Source organism: Eschscholzia californica, unplaced genomic scaffold (assembly GCF_041429995.1).
Source record: "Eschscholzia californica isolate CP2 unplaced genomic scaffold, dmEscCali1.0.p SCAF_5, whole genome shotgun sequence".
Classification (NCBI taxonomy): domain Eukaryota; kingdom Viridiplantae; phylum Streptophyta; class Magnoliopsida; order Ranunculales; family Papaveraceae; genus Eschscholzia; species Eschscholzia californica.
The window spans coordinates 51855548-51875916 of NW_028238472.1; the positions used below are offsets into that span (position 1 = coordinate 51855548).

The window sequence follows — 20369 nt, forward strand, 5'->3', positions numbered from 1 at the left end:
AATTGGTAAGGCTGGCTATTCAGGGTCTAGGGTCTGATTATGATCAGTTTATCATAGCAATAAGAGCCAACAATGAACATTTAACACTAGCTCATCTCAAATCAAGACTCATTCAGCATGAACAGTGGTTACTTCAAAAGGAAACTGATCAAGAAGCCTATTATGTTAGAAGATTAAATCTAAAACAGTATAATAGACCACCAAATAAGCCTGCACCTTCTTACTACAGGAATCAATCTTATACAAACAATAATGGGCCTTCTATGACTAATCAGGGTAATAGTAGTTCTATGACTAATCAGGGTAATACAAATCAAGGAAGTAATTTCATGAATAATCAGCAAAAGGGTAGGAAAGCTGATGATTTTGATTTCTCATCTGTTCCCTGTGGTCTATGTAAAAGATGGGGGCATGTCCCTAGTGTGTGTTATTTCAGATATAGACCAAATAAGTTTCAATCAGGATATCATACTGAGTCACATGATCATCAAGAAGAAATAATAGAAAGTGACAATGATAATGCAGCTTTCAAGTCCTATCTATATGAGGAAGAATCTATGTTAGAATGTAATAATGCAATTCTACTACCACATGAGCACAGTGATGATAATGATGATTTTCAGGAATGTCATACTGCCATAGTTATTGAGGATAAAGAAGAAGATGATATCTTTTATGACTGTTTATCAGATTGTGAACAGTGTTATGTGTCTACAGTCTCAAATACAACAAATGTCAAAGATAAATCATGGCTTGCTGATACAGGGGCAAGTAGTCATATGACTCATAGTGAGGAGAACCTTAGTTCTGTTCAGCCTTATATAGGAAAAGAGGTTGTTATGGTTGGCAGTGGTAAATTCCTACCCATAACTAGTACAGGAACTTCTAAACTTGCAACTTCCACACATGAATTTGGTCTAAGCAAGGTTCTCTGTGTTCCTCATCTAAAGAGAAATCTATTATCTATATCAAAGTTCACAATGGACAATTCCTGTTCAGTAGAACTCCTACCTTGGGGTTACAACATCAAGGATATTCATTCTCAGAAAATACTAGCTGAAGGACCTATCAAAAACAATCTATATCCTATTGAAGTTCATGTTCCTATATTACAAAAAAGGACTATCTCTGCTAATTTAGCTCAAACAGGAACAACATATGAAACTTGGCATGCAAGATTAGGTCATACACATAATGGAGTAATCAAACAACTATCTCATGAAAATAAGATTGCTATATCAAACAAAGTTGAGAATACATTCTGTCAATCTTGTGAACTAGGAAAAAGTAAATGTTTACCTTTTGAGAGTTCTTCAACTACAACAACTACTCCTCTATACTTAATTCATTGTGATATTTGGGCAAACACCTAATGGAGCAAAGTACTACATTCTGTTTCTAGATGACTATAGCAAATTCAGCTGGATATATACAATGAAGGTCAGATCTGACAGCATTAAGTGTTTTACTCATTTTAAGGCAACAAATGAAAATCTCTTAAAAGAGAAGATTGTCTATTTTCAAGAACTAGGGTTCGGCAGTAAGAGAAATGAGAAGATTAGGGCAAATCCTAATCTTTTATATGGTCAACACCAAAGACTAGTCAAGTCAAGTAAGAGAAGTCAGTCAAGATGTCAAAGGCCCGTGAACTCAGCCCAAGCTCAAGTCCTATTACTGTTGGAATCGGAGCCTATTTTGGCTCGAGCCGACTCGTCAAACTCAGAAACGGAACGCGCCATTGCGTTCGTCTCGTCGAGCTCTACAATTTAGAGCCAAGAATCACTCAAATCCGATTCCGGATGAATGAGAAATTCAAGGTTAAAGTTTGAACGAAAAAATCGGTTGAAATAAGTACTAAACCGTCAAAGAGGACAAGTTAAGCGGAGGGGCATTTGCGCGAACAGGACGCGCGCCAATCTGGACGGTCAGCGTTCATCGCGCGGGATTTTCACGCGATCTGACGTCAGGCGTTCATTTCCGCGTTCGGGCATGCTCCGGGCTAGCATCTAACGGTCAGTTAGTGCATCGTGGGACAATTTCGGGACAGATCACGCCCATCTAGCGGCTGCTGTTTCATCCGAGTTTTTGAGCCAGATCTGATGGCCAAAAATTCACCCGAAAATCCCAGTTATATAACCAACTCTTCCCAAAGAGTTGTGTCCCTAAAAACCAAGAGTTTTGTCCCCAAAACTCTAGAGGTGTGTCCCAAAAGTTTATACCTATTCAATTCCTATAAATACCACCCAAACTCACTTCATTTTTCATCAATTCAATTCATTCTCTTCTTCTCTTCCCTTCTAACAATTAGAGGTTCTGGTTGGCCTAGAATATCTAATTAAAGAAGTTTTTTCTAGAGGTTCTGGATAGACTAGAATATCTAGAAAAGGAAGAAAGAAGTCTCGAGTGAACTTGAATTTCAGAAGCGTCTAGAAGATCATCCGCATTAGTCCAAGAGCTCATAATACTGACACAGGTTCGTCCGCTTTCAGAATATAGAAGTACCATCTTAAAATTCTGAAAGGTTAGTCGTTGTATCCCGAAGGCATTCACCCCAACGTTTGGTACTGTTACGGGGGTGTAAAATGTCTTAAGGAAAGAGAATTTATTCTTGCCTCGACTAAATTAACACCTATCACGGTTAGCCCGAAAGAAGGAATATTAATTATTCTTTATTAGTTTATCTCTCTATAAGTTAGAGAAAGGAAACTCTGTCTAAATCAAGCCAAGACAGAGAGAAATCGACTTATCGATTAATAACCAGAGAACAACAATCTTAAGACATTTTATTATTATTTCTCTGGTTATAAGATATTAATTTGGTATACTTTCTGTGTGTTCCAGAAAAGGAAATGGCACGAACAAGAACCACTCTGCGAGTTATTCCGCCTAACACAAATAATGGGGAAAAACCAGAGAAGTTCAAAGGAACTGACTTCAACCGATGGAAGTTGAAGATGATGTTCTACCTAACGACATTGGGTCTGGTTAAATACTTAACCGAGGAGAGACCCACCCATGCAGAAATAGAGGATGAAGCACAGCGTACCGCTGAAATAGAGGCATGGAAACAAGAAGACTTCTTGTGTAAGAACTATATCCTGAACAGTCTAGATGACGGACTCTATAATCTATATTCGGTTATAGAAACATCTAAACAACTGTGGGACACCCTTATCAATAAGTATAAGACTGAGAAGGCGGGTGTCAAGAAGTTCATCGTAGGACGATTCTTGGACTACAAGATGACTGATTCAAAACCAGTTATGATCCAGGTCCAAGAACTGCAGAGTCTCCTACAGGAACTACAGGCAGAGAACATGATAACGAATGAACCTTTCCAGGTCCGAGCCCTAATTGAAAAATTACCCACGGGGTGGAAAGACTTCAAAAATTATCTCCGCCACAAGAATAAGGATATGAGCCTTGAAGAACTCATCCTAAAGCTTCGAATCGAAGAGGACAGTCGCATTGCCGAGAAAAACTCTGAAAGACTCTCGAATGTGAACGTAGTAGAGACTGGTCCGAGTAAGAAGCGTAAGCATCTGTCTAAAGACGGAGGAAAGCCGAAGAAAAAGACGAGGTTCGGCCTATGCTACAACTGTGGCAAACGAGGTCATATGGCAAAGGATTGTCGTTCCAAAACCGGCAACAGACAAAAGAAGCCGAATGACCAAGCCTCGCTGATAGAAGATACCGAAACTCAGAACCTGTGTGCTATGGTTACTGAAGCCGAAGAAGTGACTGAGAAACTTCAGAACTTGAACCTCTGTGCAGTGGTATCTGAAGTCAACCTGGTTAACAACCAGAGAGAGTGGTGGGTCGACACCGGAGCTACTCGTCACATTTGTGGTGACAAAGGCCTCTTCTCCTCTTATAACGAAATAAGTGAAGGAGAAACCCTGTTCATGGGAAACGACTCAACCACCCAGGTCAGAGGAAAAGGGAAGATCATACTAAAGTTCACTTCAGGAAAGGAAGTAACTTTGAACGATGTACTTCATGCTCCAGATATCCGTAAGAATCTGGTTTCTGGTTCTCTTCTAAGTAAGAATGGGTTCAAGCTAGTCTTTGAGTCAAACAACTTCGTCTTGTCTAAGAATGGGATGTATGTTGGGAAGGGCTACTTATGTGGGGGGTTATTTAAACTAAATGTAACCTCTGTAACGCCAAAGGCGTCTATTATTAATAAAGTTAATAATTCAGTTTATATTGGTGAGTCCTTTAATATTTGGCATGAAAGACTAGGACATGTGAATAACAAGTCATTAAAGAGATTAATGAACTTAGAGTTAATTCCAAAAGTCGAAATTGATTCAAAACGAACATGTCAAACATGTGTAGAATCAAAGATGACTAAGACATCGTTCAAATCAATAGAACGAGACACAGAACCTCTAGACTTAATTCACAGTGATATTTGTGACTTAAAGATGGTTCAAACCAGAGGAGGTAAAAAATACTTCATCACGTTTATCGATGACTCCACTCGGTTTTGTTATGTTTACTTACTAAGAAGTAAGGATGAAGCAATCGATAAGTTCGAGCTTTATAAAACCGAAGTGGAAACTCAACTTAATAAAAAGATTAAGGCTTTGAGAAGTGATCGAGGTGGAGAGTATGAATCTCCTTTCGCCGAGATATGTGCGAAGAATGGCATAGTTCATCAAACGACGGCTCCTTATACACCTCAACAAAATGGTGTAGCAGAGCGGAAAAACAGAACCTTAAAGGAAATGATGAACGCTTTCTTGATAAGTTCTGGTTTACCTCAGAACTTGTGGGGGGAAGCGATATTATCGGCGAATCACTTATTAAATAAGTTACCCCATAGAAAGACCGGTAAAATTCCATATGAGTTATGGAAAGGAAGGATGCCATCCTTTAAGTACACGAAAGTGTGGGGGTGCCTAGCAAAGGTATTAGTCCCTCCTCCTAAACGGGTCAAGATAGGACCTAAAACTGTGGACTGTGTATACATAGGGCCCGCAATAAATAGTGGCGCCTATAGATTTCTAGTACAGAAGTCTGAAATCGAAGATATACACATAAACACCATTCTGGAATCGAGAGATGCTAAGTTCTTTGAACACATCTTTCCTTTCAAACATAATTCAGAAGTCTCATCTGAAAGTAGAAAACGTGTAAGAGATGAGGAAGAGGAAAGTCTAGAAACATCTAAAGAAGATGATATGGAAATCGAGGAAACAACACTCGAACCTCGAAGAGGGAAAAGGACAAAGAAAGCTAAGACATTTGGTCCTGATTTTCTAACCTATATGGTAGAAAATGAACCTCGGACTTTCACAGAAGCAATGGCTACTCCAGAAGCTCCATTCTGGAAAGAAGCTGTTAATAGTGAAATAGAATCCATCATGGGAAAGCATACATGGGAGCTAGTAGACCTCCCACCAGGTTGCAAGCCTCTAGGCTGCAAATGGATTTTCAAAAGGAAATTGAAAACAGATGGATCTATAGACAAGTATAAAGCAAGACTTGTCGCACAGGGATTCCGACAAAAAGAAGGGTTAGATTATTTCGACACCTATTCTCCAGTTAGTCGAATCACCTCAATAAGAGTGTTAGTAGCTATAGCATCCTTATATAATCTGGAAATTCATCAGATGGATGTGAAAACCGCTTTCTTAAACGGACAACTCGAAGAAGAGATATATATGAACCAACCAGAAGGGTTCATAGCTCCGGGACAAGAAAAGAAAGTGTGTAGGTTAGTGAAATCACTATACGGGCTAAAGCAAGCTCCGAAGCAGTGGCACTTAAAGTTTGATGACACATTATTATCAAACGGATTTAAGATCAACGAATGTGATAAATGTGTCTATACAAAGGTAACTGCTAAAGGATGTGTTATTCTATGTTTGTATGTAGATGACATGCTAATTATGGGAAATAATTTAGATGTCATTAATACAACTAAAAAGATGCTTTCGAAAACTTTCGATATGAAAGATTTAGGGAAAGCAGAGGTCATTCTTGGAATTAAGGTTTCCAAGACGGCTGAAGGGATAAGTCTATCTCAAACGCATTACGTTGAGAAAATCTTAGAAAAATTCAGCAAAGATGACCTCAAAGTGGCGAATACTCCGATAGATCCAAGTATTCACTTAATGAAGAATACAGGGAACGCAGTAAGACAATTAGAGTACTCTCGGATTATTGGAAGTCTGATGTACCTAATGAACTGTACTCGACCAGACATAGCCTACTCAGTTAGTAAGCTAAGTAGATTTACGAGTAACCCGAATAACACACATTGGAACGCCATAACGAGAGTGTTACGGTATCTAAGAAAGACGAAGGAGTACGGACTCCATTATACCACATATCCCGCAGTCTTAGAGGGATATGCAGATGCAAATTGGATATCAGATACCGACGACACTAAGTCAACCAGTGGATATGTGTTTACACTGGGAGGGGCTGCCATATCTTGGAAATCTTCGAAGCAAACGTGCATTGCTCGATCGACAATGGATTCAGAATTCATTGCTCTGGATAAAGCAGGGGAAGAAGCAGAATGGCTGCGACAATTCCTTGAAGATATTCCAATATGGCCAAAGCCGGTGCCTGCAATCAACATACACTGCGATAACCAAGCAGCAATTGCACTAGCACAAAGCAAGATGTACAACGGTAAGTCTCGACACATTCGTCGGAGACATAATACCGTTAAGCAACTTCTCTCTGAAGGGATCATAACTATAAATTACATAAGATCCAAAGATAACCTAGCGGATCCATTTACAAAAGGGTTATCTAGAGAGTTAGTAGTTGCATCATCAAGGGGAATGGGGCTAACGCCTAAAGTAAATGAGTAAAGGCATGGTGAAACCCTACCTAGATGACTGGAGATCCCACGATCTAGGTTCAAAGGGCAACTGAAGCTATATCCTGACTCGACAGTAACACTGTAAGAGATCTCTATCTCTTACCCATTCCTAGGATGACAACAGTGTTACCTGCGTTGAGAGGTTAAGCATTAAGCTTTTAATGAATCCGAAAACTTAGAACTTGATTCTAACGTGAGGTATAGCAGGATACCTTAGTACGGATAACCTATATGTGTGTGAATTGGTGCCGGTTCTATGGGAAGGTCGTCTAGGCCGACTTCTCTAAAGCACACATGAAATCGGGAATGTTCAGGGCCGAAATGAACACAACCGAGAACCTAAGTTAGTAAGGGATTAGCTGTGTGATAACTATTTTGGATTACAATTCCCAGGACCCAGTTCAAGACGTAAAGTTCACTGCCGTCCTTGTAGACCTGGTAGTTACTCACTAGGAAAGGTTCAAAGTCGAAAGACTACCTTCTTCCGATGCAGCGAAATTCCGCTTATGAGCTCTGTCAGTGTCAGTCTGTCAGTATAGTATGTCTGCATATATCATAGCATAAAAAACCTCAAATTTTCATTCATGTGGGGGATTGTTGGAATCGGAGCCTATTTTGGCTCGAGCCGACTCGTCAAACTCAGAAACGGAACGCGCCATTGCGTTCGTCTCGTCGAGCTCTACAATTTAGAGCCAAGAATCACTCAAATCCGATTCCGGATGAATGAGAAATTCAAGGTTAAAGTTTGAACGAAAAAATCGGTTGAAATAAGTACTAAACCGTCAAAGAGGACAAGTTAAGCGGAGGGGCATTTGCGCGAACAGGACGCGCGCCAATCTGGACGGTCAGCGTTCATCGCGCGGGATTTTCACGCGATCTGACGTCAGGCGTTCATTTCCGCGTTCGGGCATGCTCCGGGCTAGCATCTAACGGTCAGTTAGTGCATCGTGGGACAATTTCGGGACAGATCACGCCCATCTAGCGGCTGCTGTTTCATCCGAGTTTTTGAGCCAGATCTGATGGCCAAAAATTCACCCGAAAATCCCAGTTATATAACCAACTCTTCCCAAAGAGTTGTGTCCCTAAAAACCAAGAGTTTTGTCCCCAAAACTCTAGAGGTGTGTCCCAAAAGTTTATACCTATTCAATTCCTATAAATACCACCCAAACTCACTTCATTTTTCATCAATTCAATTCATTCTCTTCTTCTCTTCCCTTCTAACAATTAGAGGTTCTGGTTGGCCTAGAATATCTAATTAAAGAAGTTTTTTCTAGAGGTTCTGGATAGACTAGAATATCTAGAAAAGGAAGAAAGAAGTCTCGAGTGAACTTGAATTTCAGAAGCGTCTAGAAGATCATCCGCATTAGTCCAAGAGCTCATAATACTGACACAGGTTCGTCCGCTTTCAGAATATAGAAGTACCATCTTAAAATTCTGAAAGGTTAGTCGTTGTATCCCGAAGGCATTCACCCCAACGTTTGGTACTGTTACGGGGGTGTAAAATGTCTTAAGGAAAGAGAATTTATTCTTGCCTCGACTAAATTAACACCTATCACGGTTAGCCCGAAAGAAGGAATATTAATTATTCTTTATTAGTTTATCTCTCTATAAGTTAGAGAAAGGAAACTCTGTCTAAATCAAGCCAAGACAGAGAGAAATCGACTTATCGATTAATAACCAGAGAACAACAATTACTTCATCACCTGTTAAAGGCAGCCACAACAAATAAAGATTAGTTAGTCTTTTCTGTTATTAGTTAGTTTGTCTGTTATTCTGTTATGAAAACAGTTTTCTGTTTTCTCTTCTCTATGAACTCTATATAAAGAAACTGTAATGTGAAAAGAATTGAGTTTTGGAAAATAAAATTAGAGTCAAGTGGAGTTTCTTACAGTATTCAAGGATACCTTATCGCAGCTTCAAGGGTGATTTACATAGAGATCTCAAGTACACTAGATGTCGATTTAGAAATCAGTTTATTATGTGTTTTTCCTCTCTCCATTTAGTACATAAATAGATCTTCTAACCAGGAAAGCTACAAGGTTAGTCCTGATATCATTATTTTTGGGTGGGGGTTAAACACATTAGAGTTTGGTTTTTGGGATTAACATCATTTTTTGCAATATGCGTATTTTACTGGACTGGATAGTCTGAGAAAGTAAGCATATCCTTGCACTCAAATCAATTTGAGAGGTTTCAGACTTGAAAATCCGGGTGTTGATTTTGATTTTCGAACTTGGTAGTCCGAAACCATAAACAAAGTCGCAGACTTCCCATTCCACAAATCAAAGTGAGACCTCGGACTGACCAGTCTCAGGGAGTCGACTGTCCAGTCTGAGAAGTCGACTATCCAGTTTGAAGGTGTGGAACAGTCCACTTCTAGGGCCTCAGATTAGTTTGAGTCCGAGATCACACCAATTTTTCGAATATGAGGGAACCCCGAGATCACACCAATTTTTCGAATATGAGGGAACCGACGGACAAATAACTCAAAATCAACATAAAACTGATGATAAATTTTTAAGGATTTAACCACTCCAAAAAAAAGTTTCAAAGTCTGAATTGAAGACAAAATCATAAAAATACTAGGAATTTTAGAACCTGTTTCTAATAAGAAATGAAGAATTTGTTAAACCTACCTTTAGTCTCTCTCTTCAGTTAAGCGAGCATAGATGATACCAAAACTTTTGATGGAAATTTTCAAAGATAAAGAAGTGTTGAAGGATATTAATATAGAAAAAACTGAATATAAAAGAACGGAATAATTATCATAAAAATACATGCATAAAATAAGCTTTATTTCCATCGACAATATTCTAAAATTGTGTTTTATTGGTACACGAAAATAAATCATGAGATGCATTTTGGGAGGAATTAACTCTTCTTGGGGGAGAACCAAAAATACCAAGGATTAAACATATGTTCAAATTGATAACCATTAGTCGAAAAGAGTTGTAATCCGGTTGCAAGTTCTCTTCCCGAATACTTAAAATTTTGTCACCCATTTTATCCTGCTTCGTTCAGTCGGGAGCAATGGTCGATCCAGGGACGGAATCAGAACTAAAGACCAATGGGGGCCAGACTCAAAAGGAAACAGAATAATCTCAAAACTAAGTTTACAATTTAAAATATTAGTAGTCCAGGGGATCGAATCCAGGTCACTTAGGTTATATAGCCACATTCCTACCAAAAAGCCTTTAACACTTTCTTGTTAGTTATACATACCCTATGCACTAATACATTAACTCCCATGAATTATCGCTGCACATCAAGTAACTATGGCTAGGTCGAGGGGGGCCATGGCCCCCTCAAGCCTAGTTGTAGTTCCGTCCATGTCGATCCCAGTCTTAAAAGAGGGAATGCTGGAATCTTTGGGTTCCGACTTTAAGAACTCTCATGACTTCTATGAAGTTGTGATTTCTTTTTTCATCTGCATCTAGTGTGGTTTGAACAATTTCAGGTGTTAAAGTGGTTATCTTGGTCAAGGTTGTGTTATGACAGTAACTCTCCTTTTGACAGGTCTTTTTCTTTCGAGCGATGGTGGCCTTGGTTTGTCTAGGAGATCGCTAGTTCTGAGAAGGTTGATGTTGCGATTTTTGTTACAGTCGTGAAAGTTACAAGTTAGAGCATGTACTTAGAGTTTATTTTCTTGTGTTTTGAATTCTTTCTTCTTCTCATTTTGTAAACTTTAATTTATAAATAATATGATGTTTACAGTCACAAAAAATAAATAAAAAATACTTGAGAAAACACCAAAGTCTTTAGAAAGAAATTTGACCATGAAATTTTTTTCCACAGATACAGCTATTATGAGCATTTTAAATAAAAAAGTTTTCCATTTGTTTGAACATTCTATTCAACAGAGAATCAAATGACCTTTATCAAGAAAAGAAAAGAGAATCAAATGACGATAGAGACAGAGAAAATATAGTTGTGCACGTGTATTGGGGAGACAAAGAAGAGACAAAGAGAAAATATAAGTAAATATTGCTATACATTTACTAATCTTTTAGCTTATTTTCTATGACTTTTAAGATCTCTTGTCAACATCTTTAAGATAAGTCTGACAATAGATATCCAAGCATTTAATATGGGATCCCACTTTGTATTTTACAATAGATATCACAGTTGGGAAATGTGTAACTGTGATATCTAATAGTTTCAGTTATGTATTTTATATGTGAGTTTGTATCTCATTTGATTGACTACCAAATTTTGACAAATATGATTTGTCAAAGTCAAAGAGCGGGTAGTTAGGTTAATTCTAAGGATAAAGTTCGGTTCGTTTGGCTTTAGTGATTTATATAAAGAGCAGTGGTCTAAAGAGGGGGCGCTAATAACATAAATGGTGGGGGTGCTAATAGAACTTCCATTTTCATAAATTTAAAATACAGTTGCCTTCCCTCTCTCTCTCTCTCTCTCTCTCTCTCAAGTTGCAACTTGCCAGCTGCTTGTTAATCTAACCTTACCTAAGATGGTACGTATTCATATTCTTTGTTTGACACGTATGTAAAATTAGGATTAGCGCGTTAAGGGGAAGGTTCGTGAACTAAGTTAAAGTTAATCACATAAGAAAATTAAGACAGTAAGTTGTTTATTAACCCTTTTAATCTTAAAATTTGTTATAAAAGGACTTAACATTTTCAAACCAAACTCCCTTTCTTCTCTGTTTACTTTGAAAGCATTTTTGTTTCTTCTACTTCTTCTCAAGATCAAGGTTCTTTAGAGAAGATCTGATTTCTAGGGTTTCAGATTACAAAAGGTGAGTGTTGTCAATGTAATGTACTTCTCTAATTGTCTTTTGGGGGGTTTTTCCAGTTAGGGTTCCTGTGGGTTTAGTTCAAATTTCTCTAAAACCCATTTTTGGGTCTTTGATTTATATCATCTTTCACTGATAAATATCTCACCTTTTCTTTTTTTTTCTTACTTCCAGTAATGATGATGAAAGGGAAATTCTTGTATCTGCCAATTGCTTTGGTTTTGATTGATTGCTTTATTCAACATTCTGATTCATATGTGGTAAGATATCCCCAAATTTTGATCAGAAAACTAGCACTTTGATTCTTTTATTTACTTTTATTTGGATGATGGATTGTTGGTTTTGAACTTTTGATTAGGTTTTTAATGAGTCATTTCATAAACCATTCCAAGGAAGATGGATTGTGTCTGAGAAAGATGAATATGAAGGTTAGTTTTAATTTAGAGATCATTCAAATTCTCTGTTTTCATTTCTTTTACTATTTGATTTCTTGAATTAACTTCTTCTGATTAATGTGGTGTTGGCGGTGAGTGTGATGGTAGTGGTGGTTAGCGGCAGTGTTGGTGGAGGTATGGGGGTGGTAGGTTGGTCATAATGGTGGTAGTGGTGTGGCCGTGGACATATGGTGGGTTTGTGGTGTTGGAGCTGATGTTGAGATGATGAGGGGTGGTGGAGGTGTGGTGGTGATCGGGTATGGGGGTGGTGATGGTGATGGTGTTGGTGTTGGTGTTGGGGTGGTGATGGTAGAGCACTCCACCACCCCCATACCTTTACCACAACTGTCCCACCACCATGGTGGTGATGGTAGAGTACTTAAATAAGGTCTTGTCGTGCTTGATCTTCGGTCAAAATGAAGTACTTCGATAAGGTTCTGAAATTCTTAAATTTGTATGCATTTTCATTTGTGTGGTATTGCTAATACATGTTTTTTTTTCTTTTTCTTGCAGGTGTCTGGAAACATGCCAAAAGTGAGGGACATGATGATTATGGACTTCTTGTCAGTAAAAAAGCAAAAAAGTATGCCATAGTGAGAGAGCTCAACGAGCCTTTCGATCCTAATGGTAGAACCATTGTTCTACAATTTGAGATTCGCCTCGAGAAAGGACTCGAGTGTGGTGGCGCTTACCTTAAATACCTTCCACCTCAAAAGGATGGATGGAAACCATATGACTTTGACAACAAGTCCCCTTACTCCATTATGTTTGGACCTGATAAATGTGATTCCACAGACAAGGTCCATTTCGTCCTAAAGCAAAAGAACCCAAAGAGCGGGGAGTACGTCGAGCACCATCTTAAGGCCCCGCCTACCGTTCCCTCTGACAAACTCTCCCATGTCTATACTGCCATTTTGAAGCCTGACAATGACTTGGTGATTCTGATTGATGGGAAGCAGAAGAAACGTGTTAATTTCCTGAAAGGTAATGATTTTGAGCCACCCATCATCCTTGCCAAGACAATACCTACTCCTGGTTATAAGAAGCCAGAGATTTGGGATGAGATGACAGAAACCACAGAACCAGATCCTATAAAGGGTAATGCTTCGGATGAAAATGCATGGAAGGAGATCGAAGACAAGGAATTTATGAAGCCCAAATGGTGGTTGAATGATGATCCTAAGAAGATAGAGGAAGACGATTGGGATGATAAAGAGAATGGTGAGTGTGAGGCACCAGACGCAGAGAACTCAATGCTCGAGTCAGCACTTGGCCAGTGCAAGTGGAACAATCCGATGAAGATAAGGAACTCAGCCTACAAAGGGAAACAACACGTCCTTCAAGTTGACAACCCAAATTACGAGAGCATTTCAAAGCCGAATGAGATTCCTAACCCTGACTACTACGAGCTTGACAAACCTGATTTTGAGCTAGTTGCAGCAATTGGAATTGAAATATGGACAATGACAGATGGAATCTTGTTCGATAACATCTTGATAGCAACTAGCGAGGAGGATGCAGAAACATACATGAATGAAACATGGAAACCAAAATCTGAAGCTGAGAAAGAATTTGAAAATGCCGATGAAGCTACTGCTGAATGTGTCTCTGAAGAGACATTACTCTACCTCCTGGTGAGTTACTCTTTGCATTTTTCTTCTACCACTTTTGCTTGCTCCAATGCTTTTCAATCATAAATTCTGAGTTTCCTTTTCTTTATGAATCTTCTTTCAGAACAAGATACTTGACCTCCTTTACACGTGCAAGTTCAAGTTCGATGTTACTCGTGGCAACCAAGCTATTGCTCTTTCACTATCCATTTTCTGTTGTGATTTTTGTCATTTATCTCTTAGCTATGAGGTGTAGATAATATTGCCTGAAATACCAGTTTAGTAAGTACTGGTATTTCACTTGCACAGAGTCATTTGTGTGGTATGACTCCGAGTTGCATGAATTTTTCTTACTGTAGCATGTGTGTGAACTATATGTCATTGTTAACTTAATAATAGAATCTACTAATTGTCTCTCCATCGCGTATATCTTCTAACATCTAGCTCAGCTATCCACAAGTACTTTAACCTCTAATAATACCTGCTCTCTTCCGAAACATTCCAAGGGCTAAATATAGATCATTTTCGAACATAGTGGGGAATTGGGGGCATTTATTTCATCGATGTAATCTCGCTATTGTCGGGTCTTGTTTCTTGTTTTTTGTTTTTTCTTCTATTGGTGTGTCGGCTTGTGGGCTTTGTCTCCCCTGTCGTCGTTTTCGCCTTTTAGGCTTGTACATTCCTTTCCCTTTTCCTCTTAATTCAATCATCTTATTCAAAAAAAAAAAATACCTGCTCCCTTCTGTAATTCTTACTGTAGTTGAATTGGAACAGTTAACCAACTTATCCACTTTCTTATCGTCTGGTCTACTGTAGTATGTTATCGGAAATCTCCACATATGTGTGGGTGCGCGCCTGTGTGGGTGAGTGTGCGTGTGAACGTGTATGTGTGTGTGTGTGTGTGCGCGCTCGCGCGTGTGTGTGTGTGCATGCTTGTGATTGTGTGTGTGCGCGCGTCTGTGCCTGAGCTTGTGCAGGTGCGTGCCTGAGCTTGTGTGTGTGTGTGCCTGAGCTTGTGCGTGTGTGTGCCTGAGCTTGTGCATATGTGTGCCTGAGCTTGTGTGAGTGTGTGGAGGTTTCTTCCCATTGTCCGAAGAAGATAGGAAATGAGTACCTATTCTGAATAATAACCAGGAAACACAACTGAGTGGAGTTTCTACTAAATGAGATGCTGGCGCCTGTACTGAATTCTTCACTGAGTAGCACTATTCCTATTATCCTATGGAGGAATTCTGGTGACTGGTGCTGTAATGTGAATTTCGTGTTTTTAACTTCGGTTTGTTATTTGTGATTATGAGGTTAAAGTTTATCCACGATGCTTCGTTAATCCATGACATGATCTTATTCTTTTTCAAGTTGGTTTCTACCTTCTAGGTCTCAGTCTTCAAGGGTGATGAACTCTAGTTCATGGCACACCAAAATTATCAAACAATGAATATCTCAACTCAAATTCACACACATTAACCAGTTTAAGCATCATTAACAAACTTTAATTAAAATTAACATTTATTCTGATATATCGTCTAAATTCACATATGAAACAAATGATCCCCTCACAAACAATCTAACTACGACAGTATTTTTTTTGAATAATGATAGGGAACAAGAAAAACTAGACAAACTCTGGACATACATCCTATGTGTCTTTCTGTGATTCGTTGTTTAGTAGATTAGAATTAGAATCATTAAAAACACGAATTACAGCAAGCCACATAGGATGTATGTCCAGAGTCAGTCTAGTTTTTCTTGTTCTCTATCGTTACTCGTTTTTCTTTCCCTTTTTTTTTGTTTCAGTTTTTTCTTGTTTTTTCATTTCTTTTTTCAAATCCAACCTGTGATGTTATACAAGCTACAAACATATATAATATATAGCACACTGAGATAAACTTATACAAAAAGTACAACAATAAATGGTAAATGAGGTAATTGTAGTACCGATCGTCGGCCTCAAACCTGAAAATGACGTCAAGTAGCTTCTCGTGTATGTAGAATTCACACAAATTCATTAGCCTTTTCAATTTTGTTCATGCTTCCTTAGACTTTTCATTTTTCATTCTCATGAGCTTCAGATTCCATGCTTCCGCTCAGTATGTATCAGGATCTCCTCACTACTTGCAGTCACGATGTTGTAAACAATGTTCCATCTCCCCTCGAAAAGAAAACTCACCCCAAAAAATGGTAAATGAAAGAACAAAGGCAAGCCATATATGAATTACGTATGCAGAAGGAGCAAATCTTTGGTGCTTTGGCTCATGCATTATCTGATCTCATAGGTCCAAGTAAAAAAGCAGAACTGATTATAGCAAATTGTAACTGAAATTATAGCAGTCTGGGAGCGCCAAGTTAGTTCGGCTTTATACTTGAACATCTTCAAGAATTCGAAAAGTTTGGACAGAAGGTCAAGTATCTTCTTCTGAAAAAAAAATTATCCCCAAAGTTAGTTATATATAGAGAAATAAACTCAAAAGACTATAATCACAAAGCAATGAGTTAAAGGGACGAAAAGGCTAGAACAACTCACCTTGATACCATCTCCGGTCGTACAACTTTTAGTTCCAACAGCTGCAGTCTTCTCAATATAAGGCTTGTCAAGCACATAGTAGTCAGGATTGGGAATCTCCTTAGCTTTCCGCGCGCCATTGTAGTTTGAGTTGTCAATCGGTGGTGAATGCCATTTTCCTCTGTGAGCCAGATTCCTTACATTCCTTGGATTTTCCCGCTCGCACCAGCCAAGTACTGACTCACGGATGGGGCTCTTGCTCTTTAGTGTCTCACAGTGACCAGGCTTTACTGCTTCTAGGTCTGGGATTTTTGCTTGTTCATCCCAATCCTCAGGCTTCTTGTCATTAGTATTCGAGATTGTCTTTGCAGGTACGAGAGGTGGCTCAAAGTCATCTCCGTTCAGAAAATTAGCATGTTTCTTCTGCTTCCCATCAATAAGAAACACCAAGTCATTGTTAGGCTTCAAAATCGCAGTATAGACATGGGAGAGTTTGTCAAAGGGGGCAGTCGGAGGGAACTTAAGATGGTGTTTGACGTACTCCCCACTCCTTGGGTTCTTCTGCTTCAAAACAAAGCGAACCTTATTCGACCCACATTTATCAAGTCCAAACATGATTGAGTACAAAGATTTGTTATCAAATTTATCTGGTTTCCATCCACCATGTTGAGGATTAAGGTATTTTAGGTATGCACCACCACGTTCAAGTCCCTTTTCGAGACGAATCTCAAACTGTAGCACAACAAATCTGCCTTTAAGAGTGAATGAGTTATTGAGGTCTCTCATTGTGGCATATTTAAGTGCACCTGAAATACAACATACATATATATTTTAAGCGTAACGGCCAAGGGAATCACTTTCATGTGTTTTAAGAAAAATTACACTTAATACTTAGATGTTCGCATACAAACTTATCGTGAGATTATTTCAAGAAGGAAATAATTTTTGTAAAGAAACTTCAAAATGTTTTTAATACAAGTACCAAACATTTCCTCCACCAGTATCGATCCTCTACCTTCAAACAATCTGTCTAGAAATGGAGAAGGTAAGTGATTCACTGAGCTCGAGGAGCTCATAGTCAAAGATCTAATTAAGATGATTATAGTATATGTTTTTAAAATCTATATGGTATAGTGGGTAAAGCTCAACCATATTTTGTAAGCTCATCTCAATCATGGTGGAAAAAGAGATGGGCCTCTTAATTCTTCCGTCATTTTACAAATACCCAATTAAGAAATTTAATACTAATAACAGATTAAATCCATTCCATTCATGTAATGAAAACAGAAAGATAATTAAATAAAAAGAATAACCAACAAATTACCTTCATATCCTGAAACAATCCATGTCCCCCCAAATGATTCTTTAAAGCACTCATTAGAAACCTGTTTAAATCAAACCACCCATCACTAATTAAATACTATCAAATTAATTGGTTTACTCTTTCATAAACATTAATGAAATTTGGGGGGGAGGGAATTGAGTTCTTACCAGATTTGAATCGCATAATTGGAAAATAGTAAGAACCAACAAAGCAATCAAACCCAATACAAGTCCAAAAGGGAACTGGTATTTCTTCCCCATTTACTACTAGTTTGAAATTCAACCTCAAAAAAAAACCTGTAATTTTGAAAAACAATCAATACCCAGTATCAGAAAAAGAAGAAGTAATATTATGAACTCAACAACAATCAAAGATCCCAACCTAATTGATAAAGGGGAAAAAACAATCAATACCCATAATCAGAAGAAGAAGAACTAATTTGAACTCGAGAACAATAAAAAATTCCAACAAGGTCGATGTTTTTGGGGAAACAAGAAAAGTTTTGGGTACAAAATTTCATAGGATCAGATTTTTCCTCCTAACACACACCATTCTTTTGATGTCGCCGGCCGGAGTTCTTTCTCTCCTCATCTCTCTCTCTCTCTCTCTCTCTCTCTCTCTCTCTCTCTCTCTCTCTCTCTCTCTCTCTCTCTCTCTCTCTCTCTCTCTCTTTCCTCTCTGTCCTTTCAATTCCTCTCTGCGTTTCTCTATCTCTCTAAGTTCCGGCGAAGGGGTGGGCTCGCCGGGATCCTTGGTCTGTAAAACCAGACGAGGATTCCGGCGAATGGGCCCTCCCCTTAGCCGGAACTTAGATAGATAGAGAAAGAGAGGGAAATTGGAGAGAGAGAGAAGAGAAAAGAAAGGGGGGGAAGAAGAGAGAGAGTTCATCTACTCTACAATTACAAGAAAAAAAATATTTAAAGAGATCCGCCATTAAAACTCCATTAGTAGATCTTTCTGAATATGGGTTTAGATGAGAAATGCTAGTAAAAACTTTGAAATATTGAAAAACAATGGATACCCATAATACACCGTACCCATATCTCTCTTCTGAATATGGGAAGAAGAGAGAGAGTTCATGAATACCTCTTCTTCTTCTTCTTCTTTCCTGATATGGGTTTAATGGAGTGAAAACGTACCCAAATCTCTCTTCTTTTTTCTTCGTTGTTCAGTCTTTCTGCTAACATTTTGAGGTGTGTGTGGTAAAGGACATGGAGGCGGAGATTGATATATATATATATATATATATATATATTAAGTAGTGGGAAATACTACGGCCATGTTTTGAACTGATCTTTCGTGTAAACTCACAGCCGTCGATATTGTAAGAAAGACATTTTTTATCTTGAACCACCACCCATTTGAATCCAAGTTAATAGTAGTAATATTTTATTATTATTTAGCAAAACAGAGGATGTACTTCCACACCAACCCCCCAGGTGATATAGTAGTTGGTGAGTAATTCATTTTTTTTAGGAGAGAGAGAGAGAAAGAAAGAGAATAGTGAAACTACTAGTACATATTTTAATCAAGAGAGAGATAAAGAGAGAGAAAGTAAAATACCCATTAAATTTAACTGAATCCCCCCAAGTCAACTCAAGAATATTTCTACCATTAATGACCACCACCAATGGAAATACCTCTTCTTCTTCTTTTTCTTGTTTCTCCATGGACGAAGTGTATAGTTTCAATAGAAAAAACAGAGCAACCCTCAAATTGAAATTGATGATTGGGTATTTGCTTGCCAGAAATATGAGATTATTAAGGAATTGGATTAATCATACCGTAGATATTGATTAGGCGGGGGCCGGGGGGTAAGTCTCTGCTCGTTTCCCGCGTTGGTCCAGAATTTTCTGGTTGAACAACAACCATCCGATCATTTGATTGATCCCTTTGTTTTACCTCGAGGTTTCCTATTTATTATCCCAAAAAATGGCTAAAAGCACCTCCTGTATTTTTGTCAATTTAAAAACGGTGGAGTCGAGCCAATTGATTACAAAAGTGGTTCAAGTCCACCCATCCCAAATGGATCGTGAACTATTGAATACAACTCAAATCGGTGGACTTAAGTTCCAATTTTGTATTCAGATTTTTGACACATCTTGCTAGTCACAAAAGGATTCCAGTTTTAACACTAGTCAGCATCACGTATCTTAAACTGCTTAGGCAACTCGATTTTCTTCGTTTTTTGGGTCTGATACATTGTATTATGGGAAAGTCACAGGCAACAAGGCTGCCCACTAGCCTTAGCCCAAGAATCATTTTGATAAAAGAAATTGTCAACCCAAGAATCATTTTGATTTTTTCCATTCAAGATGATCAAGATCTGAACAATACTCTTCATCAAAAAAAAAAAAAAAGAAGATTTGAACAATACACCAGACATGGGTTATATGATCAAGCCGTTAATTGGTATGGTGAACTAGTGAGTAATGTCATGATTAAATTGGGAGGAGTTGACTCTAGACTGAACTTTATGGCAAGGGTTTGTTTTATTGGAATATGAACAGAGGCAAAGCTCATCTAGTAGACGACTTATTGTAATCTAGGCGGGTAGATCTATGCTTATTTCCCGCCTTTTTTAATTGGACAAAAGAAGTCCATATTTTTAAGGGATTATATGGCTTAATAAAAACCATCGGATTATTTGATTAGGAAGTATCTCGATGTCACCTATTTATCATCTCTAATTTAATGTAAATCAGCATATCTAACGGCTATAATAGCACTTGGGGTCTTGCCCCAAAGGCCAAAGCTAATGCACTCGTGAGAAGTCCAAGAATGGTTGAAGACAGGGAGGTAATCGCAAGTTTTGGTTGATGGGAGTAGGAAAGATCCATATTGTAAAAAATACTACCAAAAAATATAATAAAAATTAAAAATACAAAATTCTATCAC

At 38.3% G+C, this 20369-nt stretch overlaps 2 protein-coding genes across 3 annotated transcripts; one reads left to right on the forward strand and one right to left on the reverse strand.

Moving 5' to 3' along the window:
* Positions 1-11299: 11299 nt before the first annotated feature.
* Positions 11300-13991, forward strand: LOC147540418 (calnexin homolog 1-like). Of its 2 annotated transcripts, none has more exons than XM_086642253.1 (5): positions 11300-11429; positions 11778-11863; positions 11962-12031; positions 12551-13671; positions 13772-13991. In XM_086642253.1, exons 2-5 carry the CDS (start codon positions 11780-11782, stop codon positions 13901-13903), a joined length of 1407 nt encoding a protein of 468 aa, XP_086498379.1. In that variant the 5' UTR covers positions 11300-11429; positions 11778-11779; the 3' UTR covers positions 13904-13991. The 2 variants fall into 2 exon arrangements, with proteins under 2 accessions (XP_086498379.1, XP_086498380.1); XM_086642254.1 differs by lacking the exon at positions 11300-11429 and adding an exon at positions 11430-11621.
* Positions 13992-15663: 1672 nt separating this feature from the next.
* On the reverse strand, positions 15664-17731 carry LOC147540419 (calnexin homolog 1-like). The gene is made up of 4 exons (XM_086643219.1): positions 17639-17731; positions 17472-17532; positions 16169-16953; positions 15664-16060 (listed from the first exon to the last, which is right to left on the reverse strand). The coding sequence occupies exons 1-4, from the start codon at positions 17729-17731 to the stop codon at positions 15905-15907; spliced, it is 1095 nt and encodes a 364-aa protein (XP_086499345.1). The 3' UTR covers positions 15664-15904.
* Between the last annotated feature and the right edge of the window lie 2638 nt (positions 17732-20369).